The 23,419-nt window shown below is 46.5% G+C and overlaps 2 protein-coding genes across 3 annotated transcripts in view; one reads left to right on the forward strand and one right to left on the reverse strand.

The window, feature by feature from the left end:
- The window catches only part of LOC120060102 (protein numb homolog), a 103,149-nt gene that overhangs the window by 70,694 nt on the left and 9,036 nt on the right, over nt 1–23,419 (reverse strand). For both annotated transcript variants that reach the window (XM_039009181.1, XM_039009180.1), the window contains exon 3: nt 1,558–1,632. In XM_039009181.1, coding sequence (XP_038865109.1) covers nt 1,558–1,632 — 75 coding nt within the window. The remainder of the gene's footprint in view (nt 1–1,557; nt 1,633–23,419) is intronic.
- Nucleotides 1–23,419, forward strand: part of LOC120060105 (protein numb homolog) — a 123,655-nt gene that overhangs the window by 20,000 nt on the left and 80,236 nt on the right. The gene's annotated exons all lie outside the window — the stretch shown is intronic.

The following is a 23,419-nucleotide window of genomic DNA, read 5'->3' on the forward strand; positions in this document are numbered from 1 at the left end:
GGCTGAGGTTTAACATTCCTCTTCCTGGGGTTTAACATTCCTCTTCCTGGGGTTTAACATTGCCTCTGGCTGGGGTTTAACATTTCCTCTTCCTGGGGTTTAACATTTCCTCTTCCTGGGGTTTAACATTTCCTCTGGCTGGGGTTTAACATTTCCTCTGGCTGAGGTTTAACATTTCCTCTGGCTGAGGTTAAACATTTCCTCTGGCTGGGGTTAAACATTCCTCTTCCTGGGGTTTAACATTTCCTCTTCCTGGGGTTTAACATTTCCTCTTCCTGGGGTTTAACATTTCCTCTGGCTGAGGTTAAACATTTCCTCTGGCTGAGGTTAAACATTTCCTCTGGCTGAGGTTAAACATTTCCTCTGGCTGAGGTTAAACATTTCCTCTGGCTGAGGTTAAACATTTCCTCTGGCTGAGGTTAAACATTTCCTCTGGCTGAGGTTAAACATTTCCTCTGGCTGAGGTTAAACATTTCCTCTGGCTGAGGTTAAACATTTCCTCTGGCTGAGGTTAAACATTTCCTCTGGCTGAGGTTTAACATTTCCTCTGGCTGAGGTTTAACATTTCCTCTGGCTGAGGTTTAACATTTCCTCTGGCTGAGGTTTAACATTTCCTCTGGCTGAGGTTTAACATTTCCTCTGGCTGAGGTTAAACATTTCCTCTGGCTGAGGTTAAACATTTCCTCTGGCTGAGGTTAAACATTTCCTCTGGCTGAGGTTAAACATTTCCTCTGGCTGAGGTTAAACATTTCCTCTGGCTGAGGTTAAACATTTCCTCTGGCTGAGGTTAAACATTTCCTCTGGCTGAGGTTAAACATTTCCTCTGGCTGAGGTTTAACATTTCCTCTGGCTGAGGTTTAACATTTCCTCTGGCTGAGGTTAAACATTTCCTCTGGCTGAGGTTTAACATTTCCTCTGGCTGAGGTTTAACATTTCCTCTGGCTGAGGTTTAACATTCCTCTTCCTGAGGTTTAACATTCTGTGTCAATCTGTCAACCTGTCTGTCTCTGTGTGTGTCTGTGTCGGTCTCTGTGTGTGTCTGTGTCGGTCTCTGTGTGTGTCTGTCTGTCGGTCTCTGTGTGTGTCTGTCTGTCTGCCTGTCTGTCTGTGTGTCGGTGTCTGTCTGTCTGCCTGTCTGTCTGTGTGTCGGTGTCTGTCTGTCTGTCTCTGTGTGTGTCTGTGTCGGTCTCTGTGTGTGTCTGTGTCGGTCTCTGTGTGTGTCTGTCTGTCGGTCTCTGTGTGTGTCTGTCTGTCTGCCTGTCTGTCTGTGTGTCGGTGTCTGTCTGTCTGCCTGTCTGTCTGTGTGTCGGTGTCTGTCTGTCTGTCTGTCTGTCTGTCTGTCTGTGTGTCGGTGTCTGTCTGTCTGTCTGTCTGTCTGTCTGTCTGTCTGTCTGTCTGTCTGTCTGTCTGTCTGTCTGTGTGTGTGCGTGTGTGCATGTTGACTAGCTGTTCAGCAGGAGACTGGATGGATCTGTTACTTTACCTTAGTTTTGTCATCTACTACACGTGGGTGTGTGAGACCTAGCTGTTCAGACAGCATAGCAGGAGATCCCTTACCTTAGTTTTGTCATCTACTACACGGAGACCGTCTGCCGAGACCCACAGCACCGCTCTCACTGCCTTCTTCCCTGCCTTCAGACAGAAACACAGAGAGATGAGAGAGAGACAGAGAGAGAGACGGGGGGAGAGAGACGGGGGGAGAGACAGGGAGAGAGAGACGGGGGGAGAGAGAGAGAGACACGGAGAGAGACAGGGGGAGAGACAGGGAGAGATGAGAGAGAGAGACATGGAGAGATGAGAGAGAAAGACCGGGAGAGATGAGAGAGAGAGACCGGGAGAGATGAGAGAGAAAGACCGGGAGAGATGAGAGAGAAAGACCGGGAGAGATGAGAGAGAAAGACCGGGAGAGATGAGAGAGAGAACGGGAGAGACGGGGAGCGAGACGGGGGGAGAGACAGGGAGAGATGAGAGAGAGAGACATGGCGAGAGACCAGCCACTTCCCTTTTCTCCCCCAGCTGATGATTATACAGTATCCCCTGACATCTTCAATGAAACACACACACACACACACACACACACACACACACACACACACACACACACACACACACACACACACACACACACACACACACACACACACACACACACACACACAGTCTTGTATAACTAACCTTGTGGGGACACACATTTCAGTCCCATTCAAAATCCTATTTTCCCTCACCCCTAATCTGTACCCTTACCCTAAAACACACCCTTAACCCCCTAAAAATACAGCTGAAGTCGGGAGTTTACATACACTTAGGTTGGAGTCATTAAAACTTGTTTTTCAACCGCTCCACAAATGTCTGGTTAACAAACTATAGTTTTGGCAAGTCGGTTAGGACATCTACTTTGTGCATGACACAAGTATTTCTTCCAACAATTGTTTACAGACAGATTATTTCACTTATAATTGACTGTATCACAATTCCAGTGGGTCAGAAGTTTACATACACTAAGTTGACTGTGCCTTTAAACAGCTTAGAAAATTCCAGAAAATGATGTCATGGCTTTAGAAGCTTCTGATAGGCAAATTGACATAATTTGAGTCAATTGGAGGTGTACCTGTGGATGTATTTCAAGGCCTACCTTCAAACTCATTGCCTCTTTGTTTGACATCATTGGAAAATCAAAAGAAATCAGCCAAGACCTCAGAAAAAAAATTGTAGATCTCCACAAGTCTGGTTCATCCTTGGGAGCAATTTCCAAACGCCTGAAGGTACAACGTTCATCTGTACAAACAATAGTAAGGTACAACGCCTGAAGGTACAACGTTCATCTGTACAAACAATAGTACACAAGTATAAACACCATGGGACCACGCAGCCGTCATACCGCTCAGGAAGGAGACGCGTTCTGTCTCCTAGAGATGAACGTACTTTGGTGCGAAAAGTGCAAATCAATCCCAGAACAACAGCAAAGGACCTTGTGAAGATGCTGGAGGAAACAGGTACAAAAGTATCTACATTCACAGTAAAACGAGTCCTATATCGACATAACCTGAAAGGCCGCTCAGCAAGGAAGAAGCCACTGCTCCAAAACCGCCATAAAAAGGCCAGACTACGGTTTGCAACTGCACATGGGGACAAAGATCGTACTTTTTGGAGAAATGTCCTCTGGTCTGATGAAACAAAAATAGAACTGTTTGGCCATAATGACCATCGTTATGTTTGGAGGAAAATGGGGGAGGCTTGCAAGCCGAAGAACACCATCCCAACCGTGAAGCATGGGGGTAGCAGTATCATGTTGTGGGGGTGCTTTGCTGCAGGAGGGACTGGTGCACTTCACAAAATAGATGGCATCATGAGGGAGGAAAATTATGTGGATATATTGAAGCAACATCTCAAGACATCAGTCAGGAAGTTAAAGCTTGGTCGCAAATGGGTCTTCCAAATGGACAATGACCCCAAGCATACTTCCAAAGTTGTGGCAAAATGGCTTAAGGACGACAAAGTCAAGGTATTGGAGTGGCCATCACAAAGCCCTGACCTCAATCCTATAGAACATTTGTGGTCAGAACTGAAAAAGCGTGTGCGAGCAAGGAGGCCTACAAACCTGACTCAGTTACACCAGCTCTGTCAGGAGGAATGGGCCAAAATTCACCCAACTTATTGTGGGAAGCTTGTGGAAGGCTACCCAATTTAAAGGCAATGTTACCAAATACTAATTGAGTATGTAAACTTCTGACCAACTGGGAATGTGATGAAAGAAATAAAAGCTGAAATAAATAATTCTCTCTACTATTATTCTGATATTTCACATTCTTAAAATAAAGTGGTGATCCTAACTGACCTAAGACAGGGAATGTTTACTAGGATTAAATGTCAGGAATTGTGAAAAACTGAGTTTAAATGTATTTGGATAGGGTGTACGTAAACTTCAGACTTCAACTGAATACATCTGTAGCATTTAACCTTGTGGGGACAAACAACATGCCCCCAGTTGGTCAATTTTTTGTTTATTTACAATTCGTTTGGGGACTTCTGGTTACAAACCCAAACACGTCCACACGCACTCACTCGTCCACACACCCACTCGTCCGTCCACCCACACATCCACACGTCCACGTCCACACACGCAAAAGCTGGAAAGAGGGAAAACAACCAAAAGTCAAACATTATAAAGAACATTGAGGGAAGAGAGGTCATGAATATGTGGTGTTGTGAGTACCCAGACTGGAAGGAGAAAGAGAGGTCATGAATATGTGGTGTTGTGAGTACCGAGACTGGAAGGAGGAAGAGAGGTCATGAATATGTGGTGTTGTGAGTACCGAGACTGGAAGGAGGAAGAGAGGTCATGAATATGTGGTGTTGTGAGTACCCAGACTGGAAGGAGAAAGAGAGGTCATGAATATGTGGTGTTGTGAGTACCGAGACTGGAAGGAGGAAGAGAAGTCATTAATAGGTGGTGTTGTGAGTACCCAGACTGGAAGGAGAAAGAGAGGTCATGAATATGTGGTGTTGTGAGTACCGAGACTGGAAGGAGGAAGAGAAGTCATTAATAGGTGGTGTTGTGAGTACCCAGACTGGAAGGAGGAAGAGAAGTCATTAATAGGTGGTGTTGTGAGTACCCAGACTGGAAGGAGGAAGAGAGGTCATTAATATGTGGTGTTGTGAGTACCGAGACTGGAAGGAGGAAGAGAGGTCATTAATATGTGGTGTTGTGAGTACCCAGACTGGAAGGAGGAAGAGAGGTCATTAATATGTGGTGTTGTGAGTACCGAGACTGGAAGGAGGAAGAGAGGTCATTAATATGTGGTGTTGTGAGTACCCAGACTGGAAGGAGGAAGAGAGGTCATTAATAGGTGGTGTTGTGAGTACCGAGACTGGAAGGAGGAAGAGAGGTCATTAATAGGTGGTGTTGTGAGTACCGAGACTGGAAGGAGGAAGAGAGGTCATTAATAGGTGGTGTTGTGAGTACCCAGACTGGAAGGAGGAAGAGAGGTCATGAATATGTGGTGTTGTGAGTACCGAGACTGGAAGGAGGAAGAGAAGTCATTAATAGGTGGTGTTGTGAGTACCGAGACTGGAAGGAGGAAGAGAGGTCATTAATAGGTGGTGTTGTGAGTACCCAGACTGGAAGGAGGAAGAGAGGTCATTAATAGGTGGTGTTGTGAGTACCCAGACTGGAAGGAGGAAGAGAAGTCATTAATAGGTGGTGTTGTGAGTACCGAGACTGGAAGGAGGAAGAGAGGTCATTAATAGGTGGTGTTGTGAGTACCCAGACTGGAAGGAGGAAGAGAGGTCATTAATAGGTGGTGTTGTGAGTACCGAGACTGGAAGGAGGAAGAGAGGTCATTAATAGGTGGTGTTGTGAGTACCCAGACTGGAAGGAGGAAGAGAGGTCATTAATAGGTGGTGTTGTGAGTACCCAGACTGGAAGGAGGAAGAGAGGTCATTAATAGGTGGTGTTGTGAGTACCGAGACTGGAAGGAGGAAGAGAAGTCATTAATAGGTGGTGTTGTGAGTACCCAGACTGGAAGGAGGAAGAGAAGTCATTAATAGGTGGTGTTGTGAGTACCCAGACTGGAAGGAGGAAGAGAGGTCATTAATAGGTGGTGTTGTGAGTACCCAGACTGGAAGGAGGAAGAGAGGTCATTAATAGGTGGTGTTGTGAGTACCCAGACTGGAAGGAGGAAGAGAAGTCATTAATAGGTGGTGTTGTGAGTACCCAGACTGGAAGGAGAAAGAGAGGTCATTAATAGGTGGTGTTGTGAGTACCCAGACTGGAAGGAGGAAGAGAGGTCATGAATAGGTGGTGTTGTGAGTACCCAGACTGGAAGGAGGAAGAGAAGTCATTAATAGGTGGTGTTGTGAGTACCCAGACTGGAAGGAGGAAGAGAGGTCATTAATAGGTGGTGTTGTGAGTACCCAGACTGGAAGGAGGAAGAGAAGTCATTAATAGGTGGTGTTGTGAGTACCCAGACTGGAAGGAGAAAGAGAAGTCATTAATAGGTGGTGTTGTGAGTACCCAGACTGGAAGGAGGAAGAGAAGTCATGAATAGGTGGTGTTGTGAGTACCCAGACTGGAAGGAGGAAAAGGTGTAAGGAAGTTGACACGACAACAAAGCAACTGAAGTAGTTCATTAACAAGTTACATACCACACACACAGAGAAATAGTGTACACAGGACAGACAAACTCATTCACACCAAACAGGTCTCTGTCGGGATCCTTGTCTGATGGAGGAGGACGTGAAGAGACACACACACCCACCCAGGTGTCCAGGTAGTTTGTTGGTGAGGTAATGTCCCAGACAGGACCCGGATCAGAGAGTGAGGGGTTATATTAAGGAAAGAGGCACTCAGACTGACACACAACTTACTTTTGTAAAGAAGCCCTTGAAGAATGTCCTGTCCTGTTGTGGGGCAGGTAAAGGGGAGGGGGGGGGGGGACGACAACACGGACAATGTTACCGATGACTGAGGAGGGCTACCGGGTATCCAGGTGTAGGTGTGTGTGTGATTTCTCTGTTTATGGGGGGGGGGGGCTTGTAGGAGTTGAAGCTTGGTTAGGAGTGAGTCAGTGGAGAGATGGATGAATGTTGAGGAAGGTTGACGTATCGTTAAGATAAACGGTTCATCATGGTTATGATTAGAGTTAATAACCACCACATGGAACCACACCACTGCCGATTAGCTACAGATCCACCCACATCATCAGAGGTCCCGGGGGAACAGGACACGGAGTTACACCGTATGAAACATGGCTTAAGCCTGATGAATTGACTGTGTTAAATGAGGCCTCACCTCCTGGTTACACTAGTGACCATATCCCCTGCGCATCCCGCAAAGGCGGAGGTGTTGCTAACATTTACGATACCAAATTCCAATTTACAACAACAAAAAATACATTTTCGTCTTTTGAGCTTCTAGTCATGAAATCTATGCAGCCTACTCAATCACTTTTTATAGCTACTGTTTACAGGCCTCCTGGGTCGTATACAGCGTTCCTCACTGAGTTCCCTGAATTCCTATCGGACCTTGTAGTCATGGCAGATTATATTCACATTTTTGGTGACTTTAATATTCACATGGAAAAGTCCACAGACCCACTCCAAAAGGCTTTCGGAGCCATCATCGACTCAGTGGGTTTTGTCCAACATGTCTCTGGACCTACTCACTGTCACAGTCATACTCTGGACCTAGTTTTGACCCGTGGAATAAATGTTGTGGATCTTAATGTTTTTCCTCATAATCCTGGACTATCGGACCACCATTTTATTACGTTTGCAATCGCAACAAATAATCTGCTCAGACCCCAACCAAGGATTATCAAAAACCGTGCTATAAATTCTCAGACAATCCAAAGATTCCTTGATGCCCTTCCAGACTCCTTCTGTATGCACTCTACTGTAAGTCGCTCTGGATAAGAGCGTCTGCTAAATGACTAAAATGTAAATGTAATGTAAAAATGTTAACCACCTAACTGAGGAACTAAACGTAACCTTGCGCAATACCCTAGATGCAGTCGTACCTCTAAAAACAAAAAACATTTGTCATAAGAAACTAGCTCCCTGGTATTCAGAAAATACCCGAGCTCTGAAGCAAGCTTCCAGGAAATTGGAACGGAAATGGTGTCACTCCCTGACCTTAGAGATCCTTTTTATGTCTCTATTTTGGTTGGTCAGGGCGTGAGTTGGGGTGGGCATTCTATGTCTAGTGTTCTATGTTGTCTATTTCTATGTGTTTGGCCGGGTGTGGTTCTCAATCAGAGGCAGCTGTCTATCGTTGTCTCTGATTGAGAATCATACTTAGGTAGCCTTTTCCCACCTGTGTTTTGTGGGTAGTTGTTTTCTGTTTTTGTGTTGCTGCACCAGACAGAACTGTTTCGCTTTCGTTCTCCTGTTTGTTGTTTTTGTTCGATTTGTTTTTTGGATTAAATTATGAACACTTTATTAAACGCTGCACCTTGGTCCACTCTTCCTTCAGCCCACGAGAATCGTTAAAAATGGCGCCACACCAAACTGGAAGTCTTCCGACTATCTTGGAAAGACCGTACCGTGCAGTATCGAAGAGCCCTCACTGCTGCTCGATCACCCTATTTTTCCAACTTAATTGAGGAAAATAAGAACAATCCGAAATGTATTTTGATACTGTCGCAAAGCTAACTAAAAACCAGCATTCCCCAAGAGAGGATGGATTTCACTTCAACAGTGATAAATTCATGAACTTCTTTGAGGAAAAGATCATGATCATTAGAAAGCAAATTACGGACTCCTCTTTAAATCTGCGTATTTCTCAGTTGTCCCGAGTCTGCACAACACTGCCAGGACCTAGGATCAAGGGAGACACTCAAGTTTTTTAGTACTATATCTCTTGACACATTGATGAAAATAATCATGGCCTCTAAACCTTCAAGCTGCATACTGGACCCTATTCCAACTAAACTACTGAAAGAGCTGCTTCCTGTGCTTGGCCTTCCTATGTTGAACATAATAAATGCCTCTCTATCCACCGGATGTGTACCAAACTCACTAAAAGTGGCAGTAATAAAGCCTCTCTTGAAAAAGCCAAACCTTGACCCAGAAAATATAAAAAACTATCGGCTTATATCGAATCTTCCATTCCTCTCAAACATTTTAGAAAAAGCTGTTGCGCAGAAACTCACTGCCTTCCTGAAGACAAACAATGTATACGAAATGCTTCAGTCTGGTTTTAGACCCCATCATAAAATCCAAGATGGCGTAGCAGTCAGACGTCTTTGTCCTGTCGTGTCCCTTGTATACATCTTTTTACATCTTTTTCTTCACATATCTTTAAAAAATATTTTCCTAAACCTCAACTTCTAAATACTCTCCTGCAACCCGCCTCACCCAATGTGGCGTGGATCTGCTTTTTTCTAAAGTATTTCTACTTACTTCGGATCTGGAATCCCTCAACTGAAGCTAGCCAGCTAACTACCTACCAGCTATCAGTTAGCAAACCACTGCTAGCGGTCATCAGCTAACCTTTAGCTCGGAAAGCTCTCGCCAGTTCGAACAACGTGACTCAAACCAGAGCATAACGGACCTATTTCTCCATATCCCCGGATTCCTACTGCAAACTCTGAACATTTTCATCTGGATCTTCGCAACTAGCTATCCGCAATCCCGGGTGACTACTCCTAGCTAGCGTTTCCATCCCGGAGCAAGCACAAATCAGCCTGAAGCTAGCCCGGCCAGGACTCCTGTGCTACCACCGAAGCCCACTCCTGGGCTACAATATCCGGACCCCTTCTACTGCCGGTACGGGGCACGGAACCCCGCCGATCCACTACGACTGGAATACCGACATAATCTGCCCGAGGATTCCAACAGGCCCCTCAGGCGCGACGTCCACTGAAGGCCCATTCTGCTAACCTGCTAGGCCTGCTAGCTACCTAGAGCTACCAGGAACCCTACTAATTCCACGACTGGTCTATCGCCGTCACCGCACGAAGAGGCAAAAACAGACTTTCCCCCATCGCGACGTCTCCCAAAGGCTAACTTGCGAGCCCCGGTCTGTTAACTGCTAGCTTGCTTGCCCCGGTCTGCTAACTGCTAGCTTGCCTGCCCCGGTCTGCTAACTGCTAGCCTCTGCTAACTGCTTGCTTGCTAACCCGGTCTGCTAACTGCTAGCTTGTTTAGCCCCGGCCTACTAACTGTTAGCTTGTTAGCATCGGCCTGCTAACTGTCTGAATCGCCGTGTCCCCAGTCAGCCAAACCACTCACTGGACCCATATGTTCACTTGGCTACGCATGCCTCTCTATAATATCAATATGCCTCGTCCATTACTGTCCTGGTTAGTGATTACTGTCTTATTTCACTGTAGAGCCTCTAGACCTGCTCAATATGCCTTAACCAACCATGTTGTTCCACCTCCTACATATGCGATGACATCACCTGGTTTAAACGTCTCTAGAGACTATATCTCTTTCATCATTACTCAATGCCTAGGTTTACCTCCAATGTATTCACATCCTACCTTACCTTTGTCTGTACACTATGCCTTGAATCTATGCTATCGAGCCCAGAAACCTGCTCCTTTTACTCTCTGTTCCGAACGTGCTAGACGGCCAGTTCGTATAGCCTTTAGCCGTATCCTTATCCTACTTCTCCTCTGTTCCTCTGGTGATGTAGAGGTTAATCCAGGTCCTGCAGTGCCTAGCTCCACTCCCACTCCCCAGGTGCTCTCATTTGTTGACTTCTGTAACCGTAAAAGCCTTGGTTTCATGCATGTTAACATTAGAAGCCTACTCCCTAAGTTTGTTTTACTCACTGCTTTAGCACACTCTGCCAACCCGGATGTCTTAGCCGTGTCTGAATCCTGGCTTAGGAAAACCACCAAAAACCCTGAAATCTCCATCGCTAACTATAACATTTTGCGCCAAGATAGAACTGCCAAAAGGGGCGGTGTTGCAATCTACTGCAAAGATAGCCTGCAGAGTTCTGTATTACTATCCAAGTCTGTACCCAAACAATTCGAGCTTCTACTTCTAAAAATCCACCTTTCCAGAAACAAGTCTCTCACTGTTGCCGCTTGCTATAGACCACCCTCTGCCCCCAGCTGTGCTCTGGACACCATATGTGAACTGATTGCCCCCCATCTATCTTCTGAGCTCGTGCTACTAGGTGACCTAAACTGGGACATGCTTAACACCCCGGCCATCCTACAATCTAAGCTTGATGCCCTCAATCTCACACAAATTATCAATGAACCTACCAGGTACAACCCCAAATCCGTAAACACGGGCACCCTCATAGATGTCATCCTAACTAACTTGCCCTCCAAATACACCTCTGCTGTTTTCAACCAAGATCTCAGCGATCACTGCCTCATTGCCTGCGTCCGTAATGGGTCTGCGACCAAGCGACCACCCCTCATCATGTCAAACCCTCTGTAAAACACTTCTGCGAGCAGGCCTTTCTAATCGACCTGCCCGGGGTATCCTGGAATGACATTGACCTCATCCCGTCAGTAGAGGATGCCTGGCTATTCTTTAAAAGTGCCTTCCACACCATCTTAAATAAGCATGCCCCACTCAAACAATTTAGAACTAGGAATAGATATAGTCCTTGGTTCACTCCAGACCTGTCTGCCCTCGACCAGCACAAAAACATCCTGTGGTGTTCTGCATTAGCATCAAATAGCCCCCGCGATGTGCAACTTTTCAGGGAAGTCAGGAACCAATATACACAGGCAGTTAGGAAAGCTAAGGCTAGCTTTTTCAAACAGAAATTTGCATCCTGTAGTACAAACTCAAAAAAGTTCTGGGACACTGTAAAGTCCATGGAGAATAAGAGCACCTCCTCCCAGCTGCCCACTGCACTGAGGCTAGGAAACACTGTTACCACCGATAAATCCACTATAATTGAGAATATCAATAAGCATTTCTCTACGGCTGGCCATGCTTTCCACCTGGCTACCCCTACCCCGGTCAACTGCCCGGCACCCTCCACAGCAACCCGCCATAGCCCCCACCATTTCTCCTTCACCCAAATCCAGATAGCTGATGTTCTGAAAGAGCTGCAAAATCTGGACCCATACACATCAGCCGGGCTAGACAATCTGGACCCTCTCTTTCTAAAATTATCTGCCCGAAATTGTTGCAAACCCTATTACTAGCCTGTTCAACCTCTCTTTCGTATCGTCTGAGATTCCCAAAGATTGGAAAGCAGCTGCGGTCATCCCCCTCTTCAAAGGGGGGGACACTCTTGACCCAAACTGCTACAGACCTATATCTATCCTACCCTGCTTTTCTAAAGTCTTCGAAAGCCAAGTTAAAAAACAGATTACCGACCATTTCCAATCCCATCATACCTTCACTATGCAATCTGGTTTCAGAGCTGGTCATGGGTGCACCTCAGCCACACTCAAGGTCCTAAATGACATCATAACGGCCATCGATAAGAGACATTACTGTGCAGCCGTATTCATCGACCTGGCCAAGGCTTTCGACTCTGTCAATCACCACATTCTTATCGGCAGACTCAACAGCCTTGGTTTCTCAAATGACTATCTCGCCTGGTTCAGCAACTACTTCTCTGATAGAGTTCAGTGTGTTAAATCAGGCCTGTTGTCCGGACCTCTGGCAGTCTCTATGGGTGTGCCACAGGGTTAAATTCCCGGGCCGACTCTCTTCTCTGTATAGATCAATGATGTTGCTTTTGCTGCTGGTGAGTCTCTGATCCAACTCTACGCAGACGACACCATTCTGTATACCTCTGGCCCCTCTTTGGACACTGTGTTAACTAACCTCCAGACGAGCTTCAATGCCATACAACTCTCCTTCCGTGGCCTCCAACTGCTCTTAAATGCTAGTAAAACTAAATGCATGCTCTTCAATCGATCACTGCCCGCACCTGCCCGCCCGTCCAGCATCACTACTCTGGACGGCACTGACTTAGAATACGTGGATAACTACAAATACCTGGGTGTCTGGTTAGACTGTAAACTCTCCTTCCAGACTCACATTAAGCATCTCCAATCCAAAGTTAAATCTGGATTCGGCTTCCTATATCGCAACAAAGCATCCTTCACTCATGCTGCCAAAAATACCCTCGTAAAACTGACTATCCTACCGATCCTTGACTTCTGCGATGTCATTTACAAAATATCCTCCAACCCTCTACTCAACAAACTGGATGCAGTCTATCACAGTGCCACCCGTTTTGTCACCAAAGCCCCATACACTACCCACCATTGCGACCTGTACGCTCTCGTTGGTTGGCCCTCGCTTCATACTCGTCGTCAAACCCACTGGCTCCAGGTTATCGACAAGTTTCTGCTAGGTAAAGCCCCGCCTTATCTCAGCTCACTGGTCACCATAGCAGCACCCACTCGTAGCACGCGCTCCAGCAGGTATATCTCACTGGTCACCCCCAAAGCCAATTCCTCCTTTGGTCGTCTTTCCTTCCAGTTCTCTGCTGCCAATGACTGGAACGAACTGCAAAAATCTCTGAAGCTGGAGACTCATATCTCCCTCACTAGCTTTAAGCACCAGCTGTCAGAGCAGCTCACAGATCACTGCACCTGTACATAGCCCATCTGTAAACAGCCCATCTATCTACCTACATCATCCCCACACTGTATTTATTTATTTATTTATCTTGCTCCTTTGCACCCCAGTATCTCTACTTGCACATTCATCTTCAGCACATCCTACCATTCCAGTGTTTAATTGCTATATTGTAATTACTTCGGCCTATTTATTTCCTTAACTTACCTAATTTGCACTCACTGTATATAGATTTTTGTTTTCTTTTGTTCTACTGTATTATTGACTGTATGTTTTCTTTATTCCATGTGTAACTCTGTGTTGTTGTATGTGTCGTATTGCTATGCTTTATCTTGGCCAGGTCGCAGTTGCGAATGAGAACTTGTTCTCAACTAGCCTACCTGGTTAAATAAAGGTGAAATAAATAAAATAGCACTGAGACTGAACTCGTGAAAGTGGTAAATGACCTTTTAATGGCTCTGCATCTGTCCTCGTGCTACTAGAACTTAGTGCTGCCTAGTATACCATCGATCACCACATTCTTTTGGAGAGATTGGAAACGCAAATTGGTCGACACGGACAAGTTCTGGCCTGGTATAGATCTTATCTGTCGGAAAGATATCAGTTTGTCTCTGTGGATGGTTTGTCCTCTGACAAATCAACTGTAAATTCCGGTGTTCCTCAAGGTTCCGTTTTAGGAACAACTATTGTTTTCACTATATATTTTACCTCTTGGTGATGTCATTCGGAAACATAATGTTAACTTTCACTGCTATGCGGACGACACACAGCTGTACATTTCAATGAAACATGGTGAAGCCCCAAAATTGCCCTCGCTAGAAGCCTGTGTTTCAGACATAAGGAAGTGGATGGCTGAAAACGTTCTACTTTTAAACTCGGACAAAACAGAGATGCTAGTTCTAGGTCCCAAGAAACAAAGAGATCTTCTGTTGAATCTGACAATTAATCTTGATGGTTGTACAGTCGTCTCAAATAAAACTGTGAAGGACCTCGGCGTTACTCTGGACCCTGATCTCTCTTTTGACGAACATATCAAGACTGTTTCAAGGACAGCTTTTTTCCATCTACGTAACATTGCAAAAATCAGAAACTTTCTGTCCAAAAATGAATCCATGCTTTTGTCACTTCTAGGTTAGACTACTGCAATGGTTAACTTTCCGGCTACCCGGATAAAGCGCTAAATAAACTTCAGTTAGTGCTAAACACGGCTGCTAGAATCTTGACTAGAACCCCAAAATTTGATCATATTACTCCAGTGCTAGCCTCCCTACACTGGCTTCCTGTTAAGGCTAGGGCTGAATTCAAGGTTTTACTACAAAGCATTACATGGGCTTGCTCCTACCTATCTTTACGATTTGGTCCTGCCGTACATACCTACACGTACGCTACGGTCACAAGACGCAGGCCTCCTAACTGTCCCTAGAATTATTAAGCAAACAGCTGGAGGCAGGACTTTCTCCTATAGATCTCCATTTTTATGGAATGGTCTGCCTATCCATGTGAGAGACGCAGACTCGGTCTCAACCTTTAAGTCTTTACTGAAGACTCATCTCTTCAGAAGGTCCTATGACTGAGTGTAGTCTGGCCCAGGAGTGTGAAGGTGAACAGAAAGGCTCTGGAACAACGAACCGCCCTTGCTGTCTCTACCTGGCCGGTTCCCCTCTCTCCACTGGGATTCTCTGCCTCTAACCCTATTACAGGGGCTGAGTCACTGGCTTACTGGTGCTCTTCCATGCCGTCCCTAGGAGAGGTGCGTCACTTGAGTGGGTTGAGTCACTGACGTGATCTTCCTGTCTGGGTTGGCGCCCCCCCTTGGGTTGTGCCGTGGCGGAGATCTTTGTCGGCTATACTCGGCCTTGTCTCAGGATGGTAAGTTTGGGGTTGAAGATATCCCTCTAGTGGTGTGGGGGCTGTGCTTTGGCAAAGTGGGTGGGGTTATATCCTTCCTGTTTGGCCCTGTCCGGGGGTATCGTCGGATGGGGCCACAGTGTCTCCTGACCCCTCCTGTCTCAGGCTCCAGTATTTATGCTGCAGTAGTTTATGTGTCGGGGGGCTAGGGTCAGTCTGTTATATCTGGAGTATTTCTCCTGTCTTATCCGGTGTCCTGTGTGAATTTAAGTATGCTCTCTCTAATTCTCTCTTTGTCTCTTTCTTTCTCTCTCTCGGAGGACATGAGCCCTAGGACCATGCCTCATGACTGCCTGGCATGATGACTCCTTGCTGTCCCCAGTCCACCTGGTCGTGCTGCTGCTCCAGTTTCAACTGTTCTGCCTGCGGCTATGGAACCCTGACCTGTTCACCGGACGTGGTACCTGTCCCAGACCTGCTGTTCAACTCTCTAGAGACAGCAGGAGCGGTAGAGATACTCTTAATGATCGGCTATGAAAAGCCAACTGACGTTTACTCCTGAGGTGCTGACCTGTTGCACCCTCGACAACCACTGTGATTATTATTATTATCTGACCCTGCTGGTCATCTATGAACATTTGAACATCTTGGCCATGTTCTGTTATAATCTCCACCCGGCACAGCCTGAAGAGGACTGGCCACCCCTCATAGCCTGGTTCCTCTCTAGGTTTCTTCCTAGGTTCTGACCTTTCTAGGTAGTTTTTCCTAGCCACCGTGCTTCTACACCTGCATTGCTTGCTGTTTGGGGTTTTAGGCTGGGTTTCTGTACAGCACTTTGTGACATCAGCTGATGTAAGAAGGGCTTTATAAATACATTTGATTTGATGTGCAGGCCAGAGCTGGACGTGAGTACAGAGCAGGACGTGAGGACAGAGCAGGACGTGAGGACAGAGCAGGACGTGAGGACAGAGCAGGACGTGAGGACAGAGCAGGCCAGAGCAGGACGTGAGGACAGAGCAGGACGTGTGGACAGAGCAGGACGTGAGGACAGAGCAGGACGTGAGGACAGAGCAGGACGTGAGGACAGAGCAGGACGTGAGGACAGAGCAGGACGTGAGGACAGAGCAGGCCAGAGCAGGACGTGAGGACAGAGCAGGACGTGTGGACAGAGCAGGAGGTGAGGACAGAGCAGGACAGAGCAGGACGTGAGGACAGAGCAGGACAGAGCAGGACGTGAGGACAGAGCAGGACAGAGCAGGACGTGAGGACAGAGCAGGACAGAGCAGGACGTGAGGACAGAGCAGGCCAGAGCAGGACGTGAGGACAGAGCAGGACGTGAGGACAGAGCAGGAGGTGAGGACAGAGCAGGACGTGAGGACAGAGCAGGACGTGATGACAGAGCAGGCCAGAGCAGGACGTGAGGACAGAGCAGGACGTGAGGACAGAGCAGGAGGTGAGGACAGAGCAGGACGTGAGGACAGAGCAGGACGTGATGACAGAGCAGGACGTGAGGACAGAGCAGGAGGTGAGGACAGAGCAGGACGTGAGGACAGAGCAGGACGTGATGACAGAGCAGGCCAGAGCAGGACGTGAGGACAGAGCAGGACGTGAGGACAGAGCAGGAGGTGAGGACAGAGCAGGACAGAGCAGGACGTGAGGACAGAGCAGGACGTGAGGACAGAGCAGGACAGAGCAGGACGTGAGGACAGAGCAGGAAGTACAGATCATAAGATATGTAGCCAGGCCAGAGAGGGCATGTCAATAGGCTCAGTTCTCTCTCCCTCTGGAAGTAGGGACATATTCCTGCCCTGGGAAAGTGTTTGCATGTTATATGTACTATGTACTATAGCAGCCATTGTTAGCATCTCTATACTGTTCTTGCATTCCTAGTTATAAAAGGCTTTACTACTGCATGTATATGTATATATACACAGTACCAGTCAAACGTTTGGACACGCCTACTAATTTTTCTTTATTTTTTACTATTTTCTACATTGTAGAATAATAGTGAAGACATCGAAACTATGAAATAACACATATGGAATCATGTAGTAACCAAAAAAAGTGTTAAAAAATCCAAATATATTTTATATTTGACCCTTTGCCTTGATGACAGCTTTGCACACTCTTGGCATTGCTGCTGGAATGTCCCACTTCATCTGTGTTGTCTAGACTGTCCATCTGTGTTGTCTAGACTGTCCATCTGTGTTGTCTAGATTGTCCATCTGTGTTGTCTAGACTGTCCATCTGTGTTGTCTAGATTGTCCATCTGTGTTGTCTAGACTGTCCATCTGTGTTGTCTAGATTGTCCATCTGTGTTGTCTAGACTGTCCATCTGTGTTGTCTAGATTGTACATCTGTGTTGTCTAGACTGTCCATCTGTGTTGTCTAGATTGTACATCTGTGTTGTCTAGACTGTCCATCTGTGTTGTCTAGACTGTCCATCTGTGTTGTCTAGACTGTCCATCTGTGTTGTCTAGATTGTACATCTGTGTTGTCTAGACTGTCCATCTGTGTTGTCTAGATTGTCCATCTGTGTTGTCTAGACTGTCCATCTGTGTTGTCTAGATTGTCCATCTGTGTTGTCTAGACTGTCCATCTGTGTTGTCTAGACTGTCCATCTGTGTTGTCTAGACTGTCCATCTGTGTTGTCTAGACTGTCCATCTGTGTTGTCTAGACTGTTCATCTGTGTTGTCTAGATTGTCCATCTGTGTTGTCTAGATTGTCCATCTGTAGATGCTCTCAGATGCACATACTATCTGCTGATAAGCAACTGCTTAATAAGGTTGTGGTTTGGGCTAGGTTTAGATTTAGAATAAGCATTAGGGTAAGGATTAAGTTTAGGATTAGGGTTAAGGTTAAGATAAGGGTTAAGGTTAGGATAAGGGTTAAGGTTAAGTTTAGGGTTAGGATAAGGTTTAAGATTAGGGTTATGATAAGGGATAGGGTTAGGATAAGGTTTAAGGTTAGGATAAGGGTTAAGGTTAGGGTTAGAAAGGTTTAGGATAAGGGTTAAGGTTAGGGTTAGGATAAGGGTTAGGATAAGGGTCAAGGTTGAAGTGTTACTGATAGTCTGTAGAGCATCACAGATGGACTAGGGTTAGGGTTAGGATACTGATAGTCTGTAGAGCATCTACAGATGGACTAGGGTTAGGGTTAGGATACTGATAGTCTGTAGAGCATCTACAGATGGACTAGGGTTAGGGTTAGGATACTGATAGTCTGTAGAGCATCACAGATGGGTTAGGGTTAGGGTTAGGATACTGATAGTCTGTAGAGCATCTACAGATGGACTAGGGTTAGGGTTAGGATACTGATAGTCTGTAGAGCATCTACAGATGGTAGGGTTAGGGTTAGGATACTGATAGTCTGTAGAGCATCTACAGATGGACTAGGGTTAGGGTTAGGATACTGATAGTCTGTAGAGCATCTACAGATGGACTAGGGTTAGGGTTAGGATACTGATAGTCTGTAGAGCATCTACAGATGGACTAGGGTTAGGGTTAGGATACTGATAGTCTGTAGAGCATCTACAGATGGACTAGGGTTAGGGTTAGGATACTGATAGTCTGTAGAGCATCTACAGATGGACTAGGGTTAGGGTTAGGATACTGATAGTCTGTAGAGCATCTACAGATGGACTAGGGTTAGGGTTAGGATACTGATAGTCTGTAGAGCATCTACAGATGGACTAGGGTTAGGGTTAGGATACTGATAGTCTGTAGAGCATCTACAGATGGACTAGGGTTAGGGTTAGGATACTGATAGTCTGTAGAGCATCTACAGATGGACTAGGGTTAGGGTTAGGATACTGATAGTCTGTAGAGCATCTACAGATGGACTAGGGTTAGGGTTAGGATACTGATAGTCTGTAGAGCATCTACAGATGGACTAGGGTTAGGGTTAGGATACTGATAGTCTGTAGAGCATCTACAGATGGACTAGGGTTAGGGTTAGGATACTGATAGTCTGTAGAGCATCTACAGATGGACTAGGGTTAGGGTTAGGATACTGATAGTCTGTAGAGCATCTACAGATGGACTAGGGTTAGGGTTAGGATACTGATAGTCTGTAGAGCATCTACAGATGGACTAGGGTTAGGGTTAGGATACTGATAGTCTGTAGAGCATCTACAGATGGACTAGGGTTAGGGTTAGGATACTGATAGTCTGTAGAGCATCTACAGATGGACTAGGGTTAGGGTTAGGATACTGATAGTCTGTAGAGCATCTACAGATGGACTAGGGTTAGGGTTAGGATACTGATAGTCTGTAGAGCATCTACAGATGGACTAGGGTTAGGGTTAGGATACTGATAGTCTGTAGAGCATCTACAGATGGACTAGGGTTAGGGTTAGGATACTGATAGTCTGTAGAGCATCTACAGATGGACTAGGGTTAGGGTTAGGATACTGATAGTCTGTAGAGCATCTACAGATGGACTAGGGTTAGGGTTAGGATACTGATAGTCTGTAGAGCATCTACAGATGGACTAGGGTTAGGGTTAGGATACTGATAGTCTGTAGAGCATCTACAGATGGACTAGGGTTAGGGTTAGGATACTGATAGTCTGTAGAGCATCACAGATGGACTAGGGTTAGGGTTAGGATACTGATAGTCTGTAGAGCATCTACAGATGGACTAGGGTTAGGGTTAGGATACTGATAGTCTGTAGAGCATCTACAGATGGACTAGGGTTAGGGTTAGGATACTGATAGTCTGTAGAGCATCTACAGATGGACTAGGGTTAGGGTTAGGATACTGATAGTCTGTAGAGCATCACAGATGGGTTAGGGTTAGGGTTAGGATACTGATAGTCTGTAGAGCATCTACAGATGGACTAGGGTTAGGGTTAGGATACTGATAGTCTGTAGAGCATCTACAGATGGGCTAGGGTTAGGGTTAGGATACTGATAGTCTGTAGAGCATCTACAGATGGACTAGGGTTAGGGTTAGGATACTGATAGTCTGTAGAGCATCTACAGATGGGCTAGGGTTAGGGTTAGGATACTGATAGTCTGTAGAGCATCTACAGATGGACTAGGGTTAGGGTTAGGATACTGATAGTCTGTAGAGCATCTACAGATGGACTAGGGTTAGGGTTAGGATACTGATAGTCTGTAGAGCATCTACAGATGGACTAGGGTTAGGGTTAGGATACTGATAGTCTGTAGAGCATCTACAGATGGACTAGGGTTAGGGTTAGGATACTGATAGTCTGTAGAGCATCTACAGATGGACTAGGGTTAGGGTTAGGATACTGATAGTCTGTAGAGCATCTACAGATGGACTAGGGTTAGGGTTAGGATACTGATAGTCTGTAGAGCATCTACAGATGGGCTAGGGTTAGGGTTAGGATACTGATAGTCTGTAGAGCATCTACAGATGGACTAGGGTTAGGGTTAGGATACTGATAGTCTGTAGAGCATCTACAGATGGACTAGGGTTAGGGTTAGGATACTGATAGTCTGTAGAGCATCTACAGATGGGCTAGGGTTAGGATACTGATAGTCTGTAGAGCATCTACAGATGGACTATCCAAATAAAGTGTTTCCCAAATGTTGCTTGTTGACTTAACTCCTCCGGAACGACGGCAGGAAGTAGATCGACAGGCTAGCGTCTGTCGGTCAATCTATCTGCCTGCCCTGTGCTCAGTGAACTAGGCTGGGCTTGACAGACAGACGGAGGGAGGGTCTGGACCTCTAGAGACTGAAGGGTACATCAGGATACTGGAGGGAGGGTCTGGACCTCTAGAGACTGAAGAGTACATCAGGATACTGGTTGGAGGGTCTGGACCTCTAGAGACTGAAGGGTACATCAGGATACTGGTTGGAGGGTCTGGACCTCTAGAGACTGAAGGGTACAACAGGATACTGGTTGGAGGGTCTGGACCTCTAGAGACTGAAGGGTACATCAGGATACTGGTTGGAGGGTCTGGACCTCTAGAGACTGAAGGGTACATCAGGATACTGGTTGGAGTGTCTGGACCTCTAGAGACTGAAGGGTACATCAGGATACTGGTTGGAGTGTCTGGACCTCTAGAGACTGAAGGGTACATCAGGATACTGGTTGGAGGGTCTGGACCTCTAGAGACTGAAGGGTACATCAGGATACTGGTTGGAGGGTCTGGACCTCTAGAGACTGAAGGGTACATCAGGATACTGTTGGAGGGTCTGGACCTCTAGAGACTGAAGGGTACAACAGGATACTGGTTGGAGGGTCTGGACCTCTAGAGACTGAAGGGTACATCAGGATACTGGTTGGAGGGTCTGGACCTCTAGAGACTGAAGGGTACATCAGGATACTGGTTGGAGTGTCTGGACCTCTAGAGACTGAAGGGTACATCAGGATACTGGTTGGAGGGTCTGGACCTCTAGAGACTGAAGGGTACATCAGGATACTGGTTGGAGGGTCTGGACCTCTAGAGACTGAAGGGTACAACAGGATACTGGAGGGAGGGTCTGGACCTCTAGAGACTGAAGGGTACATCAGGATACTGGTTGGAGGGTCTGGACCTCTAGAGACTGAAGGGTACAACAGGATACTGGAGGGAGGGTCTGGACCTCTAGAGACTGAAGGGTACATCAGGATACTGGTTGGAGGGTCTGGACCTCTAGAGACTGAAGGGTACATCAGGATACTGGTGGGAGTGTCTGGACCTCTAGAGACTGAAGGGTACATCAGGATACTGGAGGGAGGGTCTGGACCTCTAGAGACTGAAGGGTACATCAGGATACTGGAGGGGGTCTGGACCTCTGAGAGAGGGTACATCAGGATACTGAGAGCTGTTCACATGATACATGGTGGGAGGACACCTCCATCCTCAACCTGGAGCTCTCTCTGTTCAACATGATAACATGGTGGGAGGACACCTCCATCCACACCCTGAATCTCTGTTCAACATGATAACATGGTGGGAAGACACCTCCATCCCACCCTGAATCTCTGTTCAACATGATAACATGGTGGGAGGACACCTCCATCCACACCCTGATCTCTGTTCAACATGATACCATGGTGGGAGGACACCTCCATCCACACCCTGATCTCTGTTCAACATGAAACATGGTGGGAGGACACCTCCATCCACCCCTGAATCTCTGTTCAACATGATAACATGGTGGGAGGACACCTCCATCCACACCCTGAATCTCTGTTCAACATGATAACATGGTGGGAGGACACCTCCATCCACACCCTGAATCTCTGTTCAACATGATAACATGGTGGGAGGACACCTCCATCCTCATCCTGAATCTCTGTTCAACATGATAACATGGTGGGAGGACACCTCCATCCACACCCTGAATCTCTGTTCAACATGATAACATGGTGGGAGGACACCTCCATCCACACCCTGAATCTCTGTTCAACATGATAACATGGTGGGAGGACACCTCCATCCACACCCTGAATCTTGAATTCCGTCAACCGCATCTGAAGTAGTAGACGCCTCTCATTGGCGCTGTGACGTAACCTGTATCAGGAGGTAAGACCTATTCAGACGTTCGTGCACATGGATTTTGTCATCAAATGGTTTCAATGGATGCCATTAAATAGTATATTGTACCTTGTCTGTAATCCTGGCTGCCGTTTTATAATGTGGTGTAGATCAGGGTAACTAGTTACTAGGGTAACTAGGGTCCTCCTTTAATCAGAGTTAGAGCAGCAGGGAATCACACCAATGGTGTGTCTGCAGGGTCTTTTTCAGTTGGTGGCACCAGTACATGATTTGATCGCAGCTTTTTAAAACATAAAATTTTTGAATTAAACAAAATGGTGCTTGGTTCATAGAACACACTGTGCCCACAAGCCGCGCAGGACTCATTGGACCAGAGTGGATAAGACCAGGACTCATTGGACCAGAGTGGATAAGACCAAGACTCATTGGACCAGAGTGGATAAGACCAGGACTCATTGGACCAGAGTGGATAAGACCAGGTAACTCATTGGACCAGAGTGGATAAGACCAGGACTCATTGGACCAGAGTGGATAAGACCAGGACTCATTGGACCAGAGTGGATAAGACCAGGACTCATTGGACCAGAGTGGATAAGACCAGGACTCATTGGACCAGAGTGGATAAGACCAGGACTCATTGGACCAGAGTGGATAAGACCAGGACTCATTGGACCAGAGTGGATAGACCGGACTCATGGACCGAGTGGATAAGACCAGGACTCATTGGACCAGAGTGGACAAGACCAGGACTCATTGGACCAGAGTGGACAAGACCAGGACTCATTGGACCAGAGTGGACAAGACCAGGACTCATTGGACCAGAGTGGACAAGACCAGGACTCATTGGAACAGAGTGGATAAGACCAGGACTCATTGGACCAGAGTGGATAAGACCAAGCCGCGCAGGACTCATTGGACCAGAGTGGATAAGACCAGGACTCATTGGACCAGAGTGGATAAGACCAGGACTCATTGGACCAGAGTGGATAAGACCAGGACTCATTGGACCAGAGTGGATAAGACCAGGACTCATTGGACCAGAGTGGATAAGACCAGGAACTAAATCAGACCATCTTTTCTACACAGAAG

The sequence above is a fragment of the Salvelinus namaycush genome, chromosome 15 (assembly GCF_016432855.1).
Source record: "Salvelinus namaycush isolate Seneca chromosome 15, SaNama_1.0, whole genome shotgun sequence".
In the NCBI taxonomy this organism is placed as follows: Eukaryota; Metazoa; Chordata; class Actinopteri; order Salmoniformes; family Salmonidae; genus Salvelinus; species Salvelinus namaycush.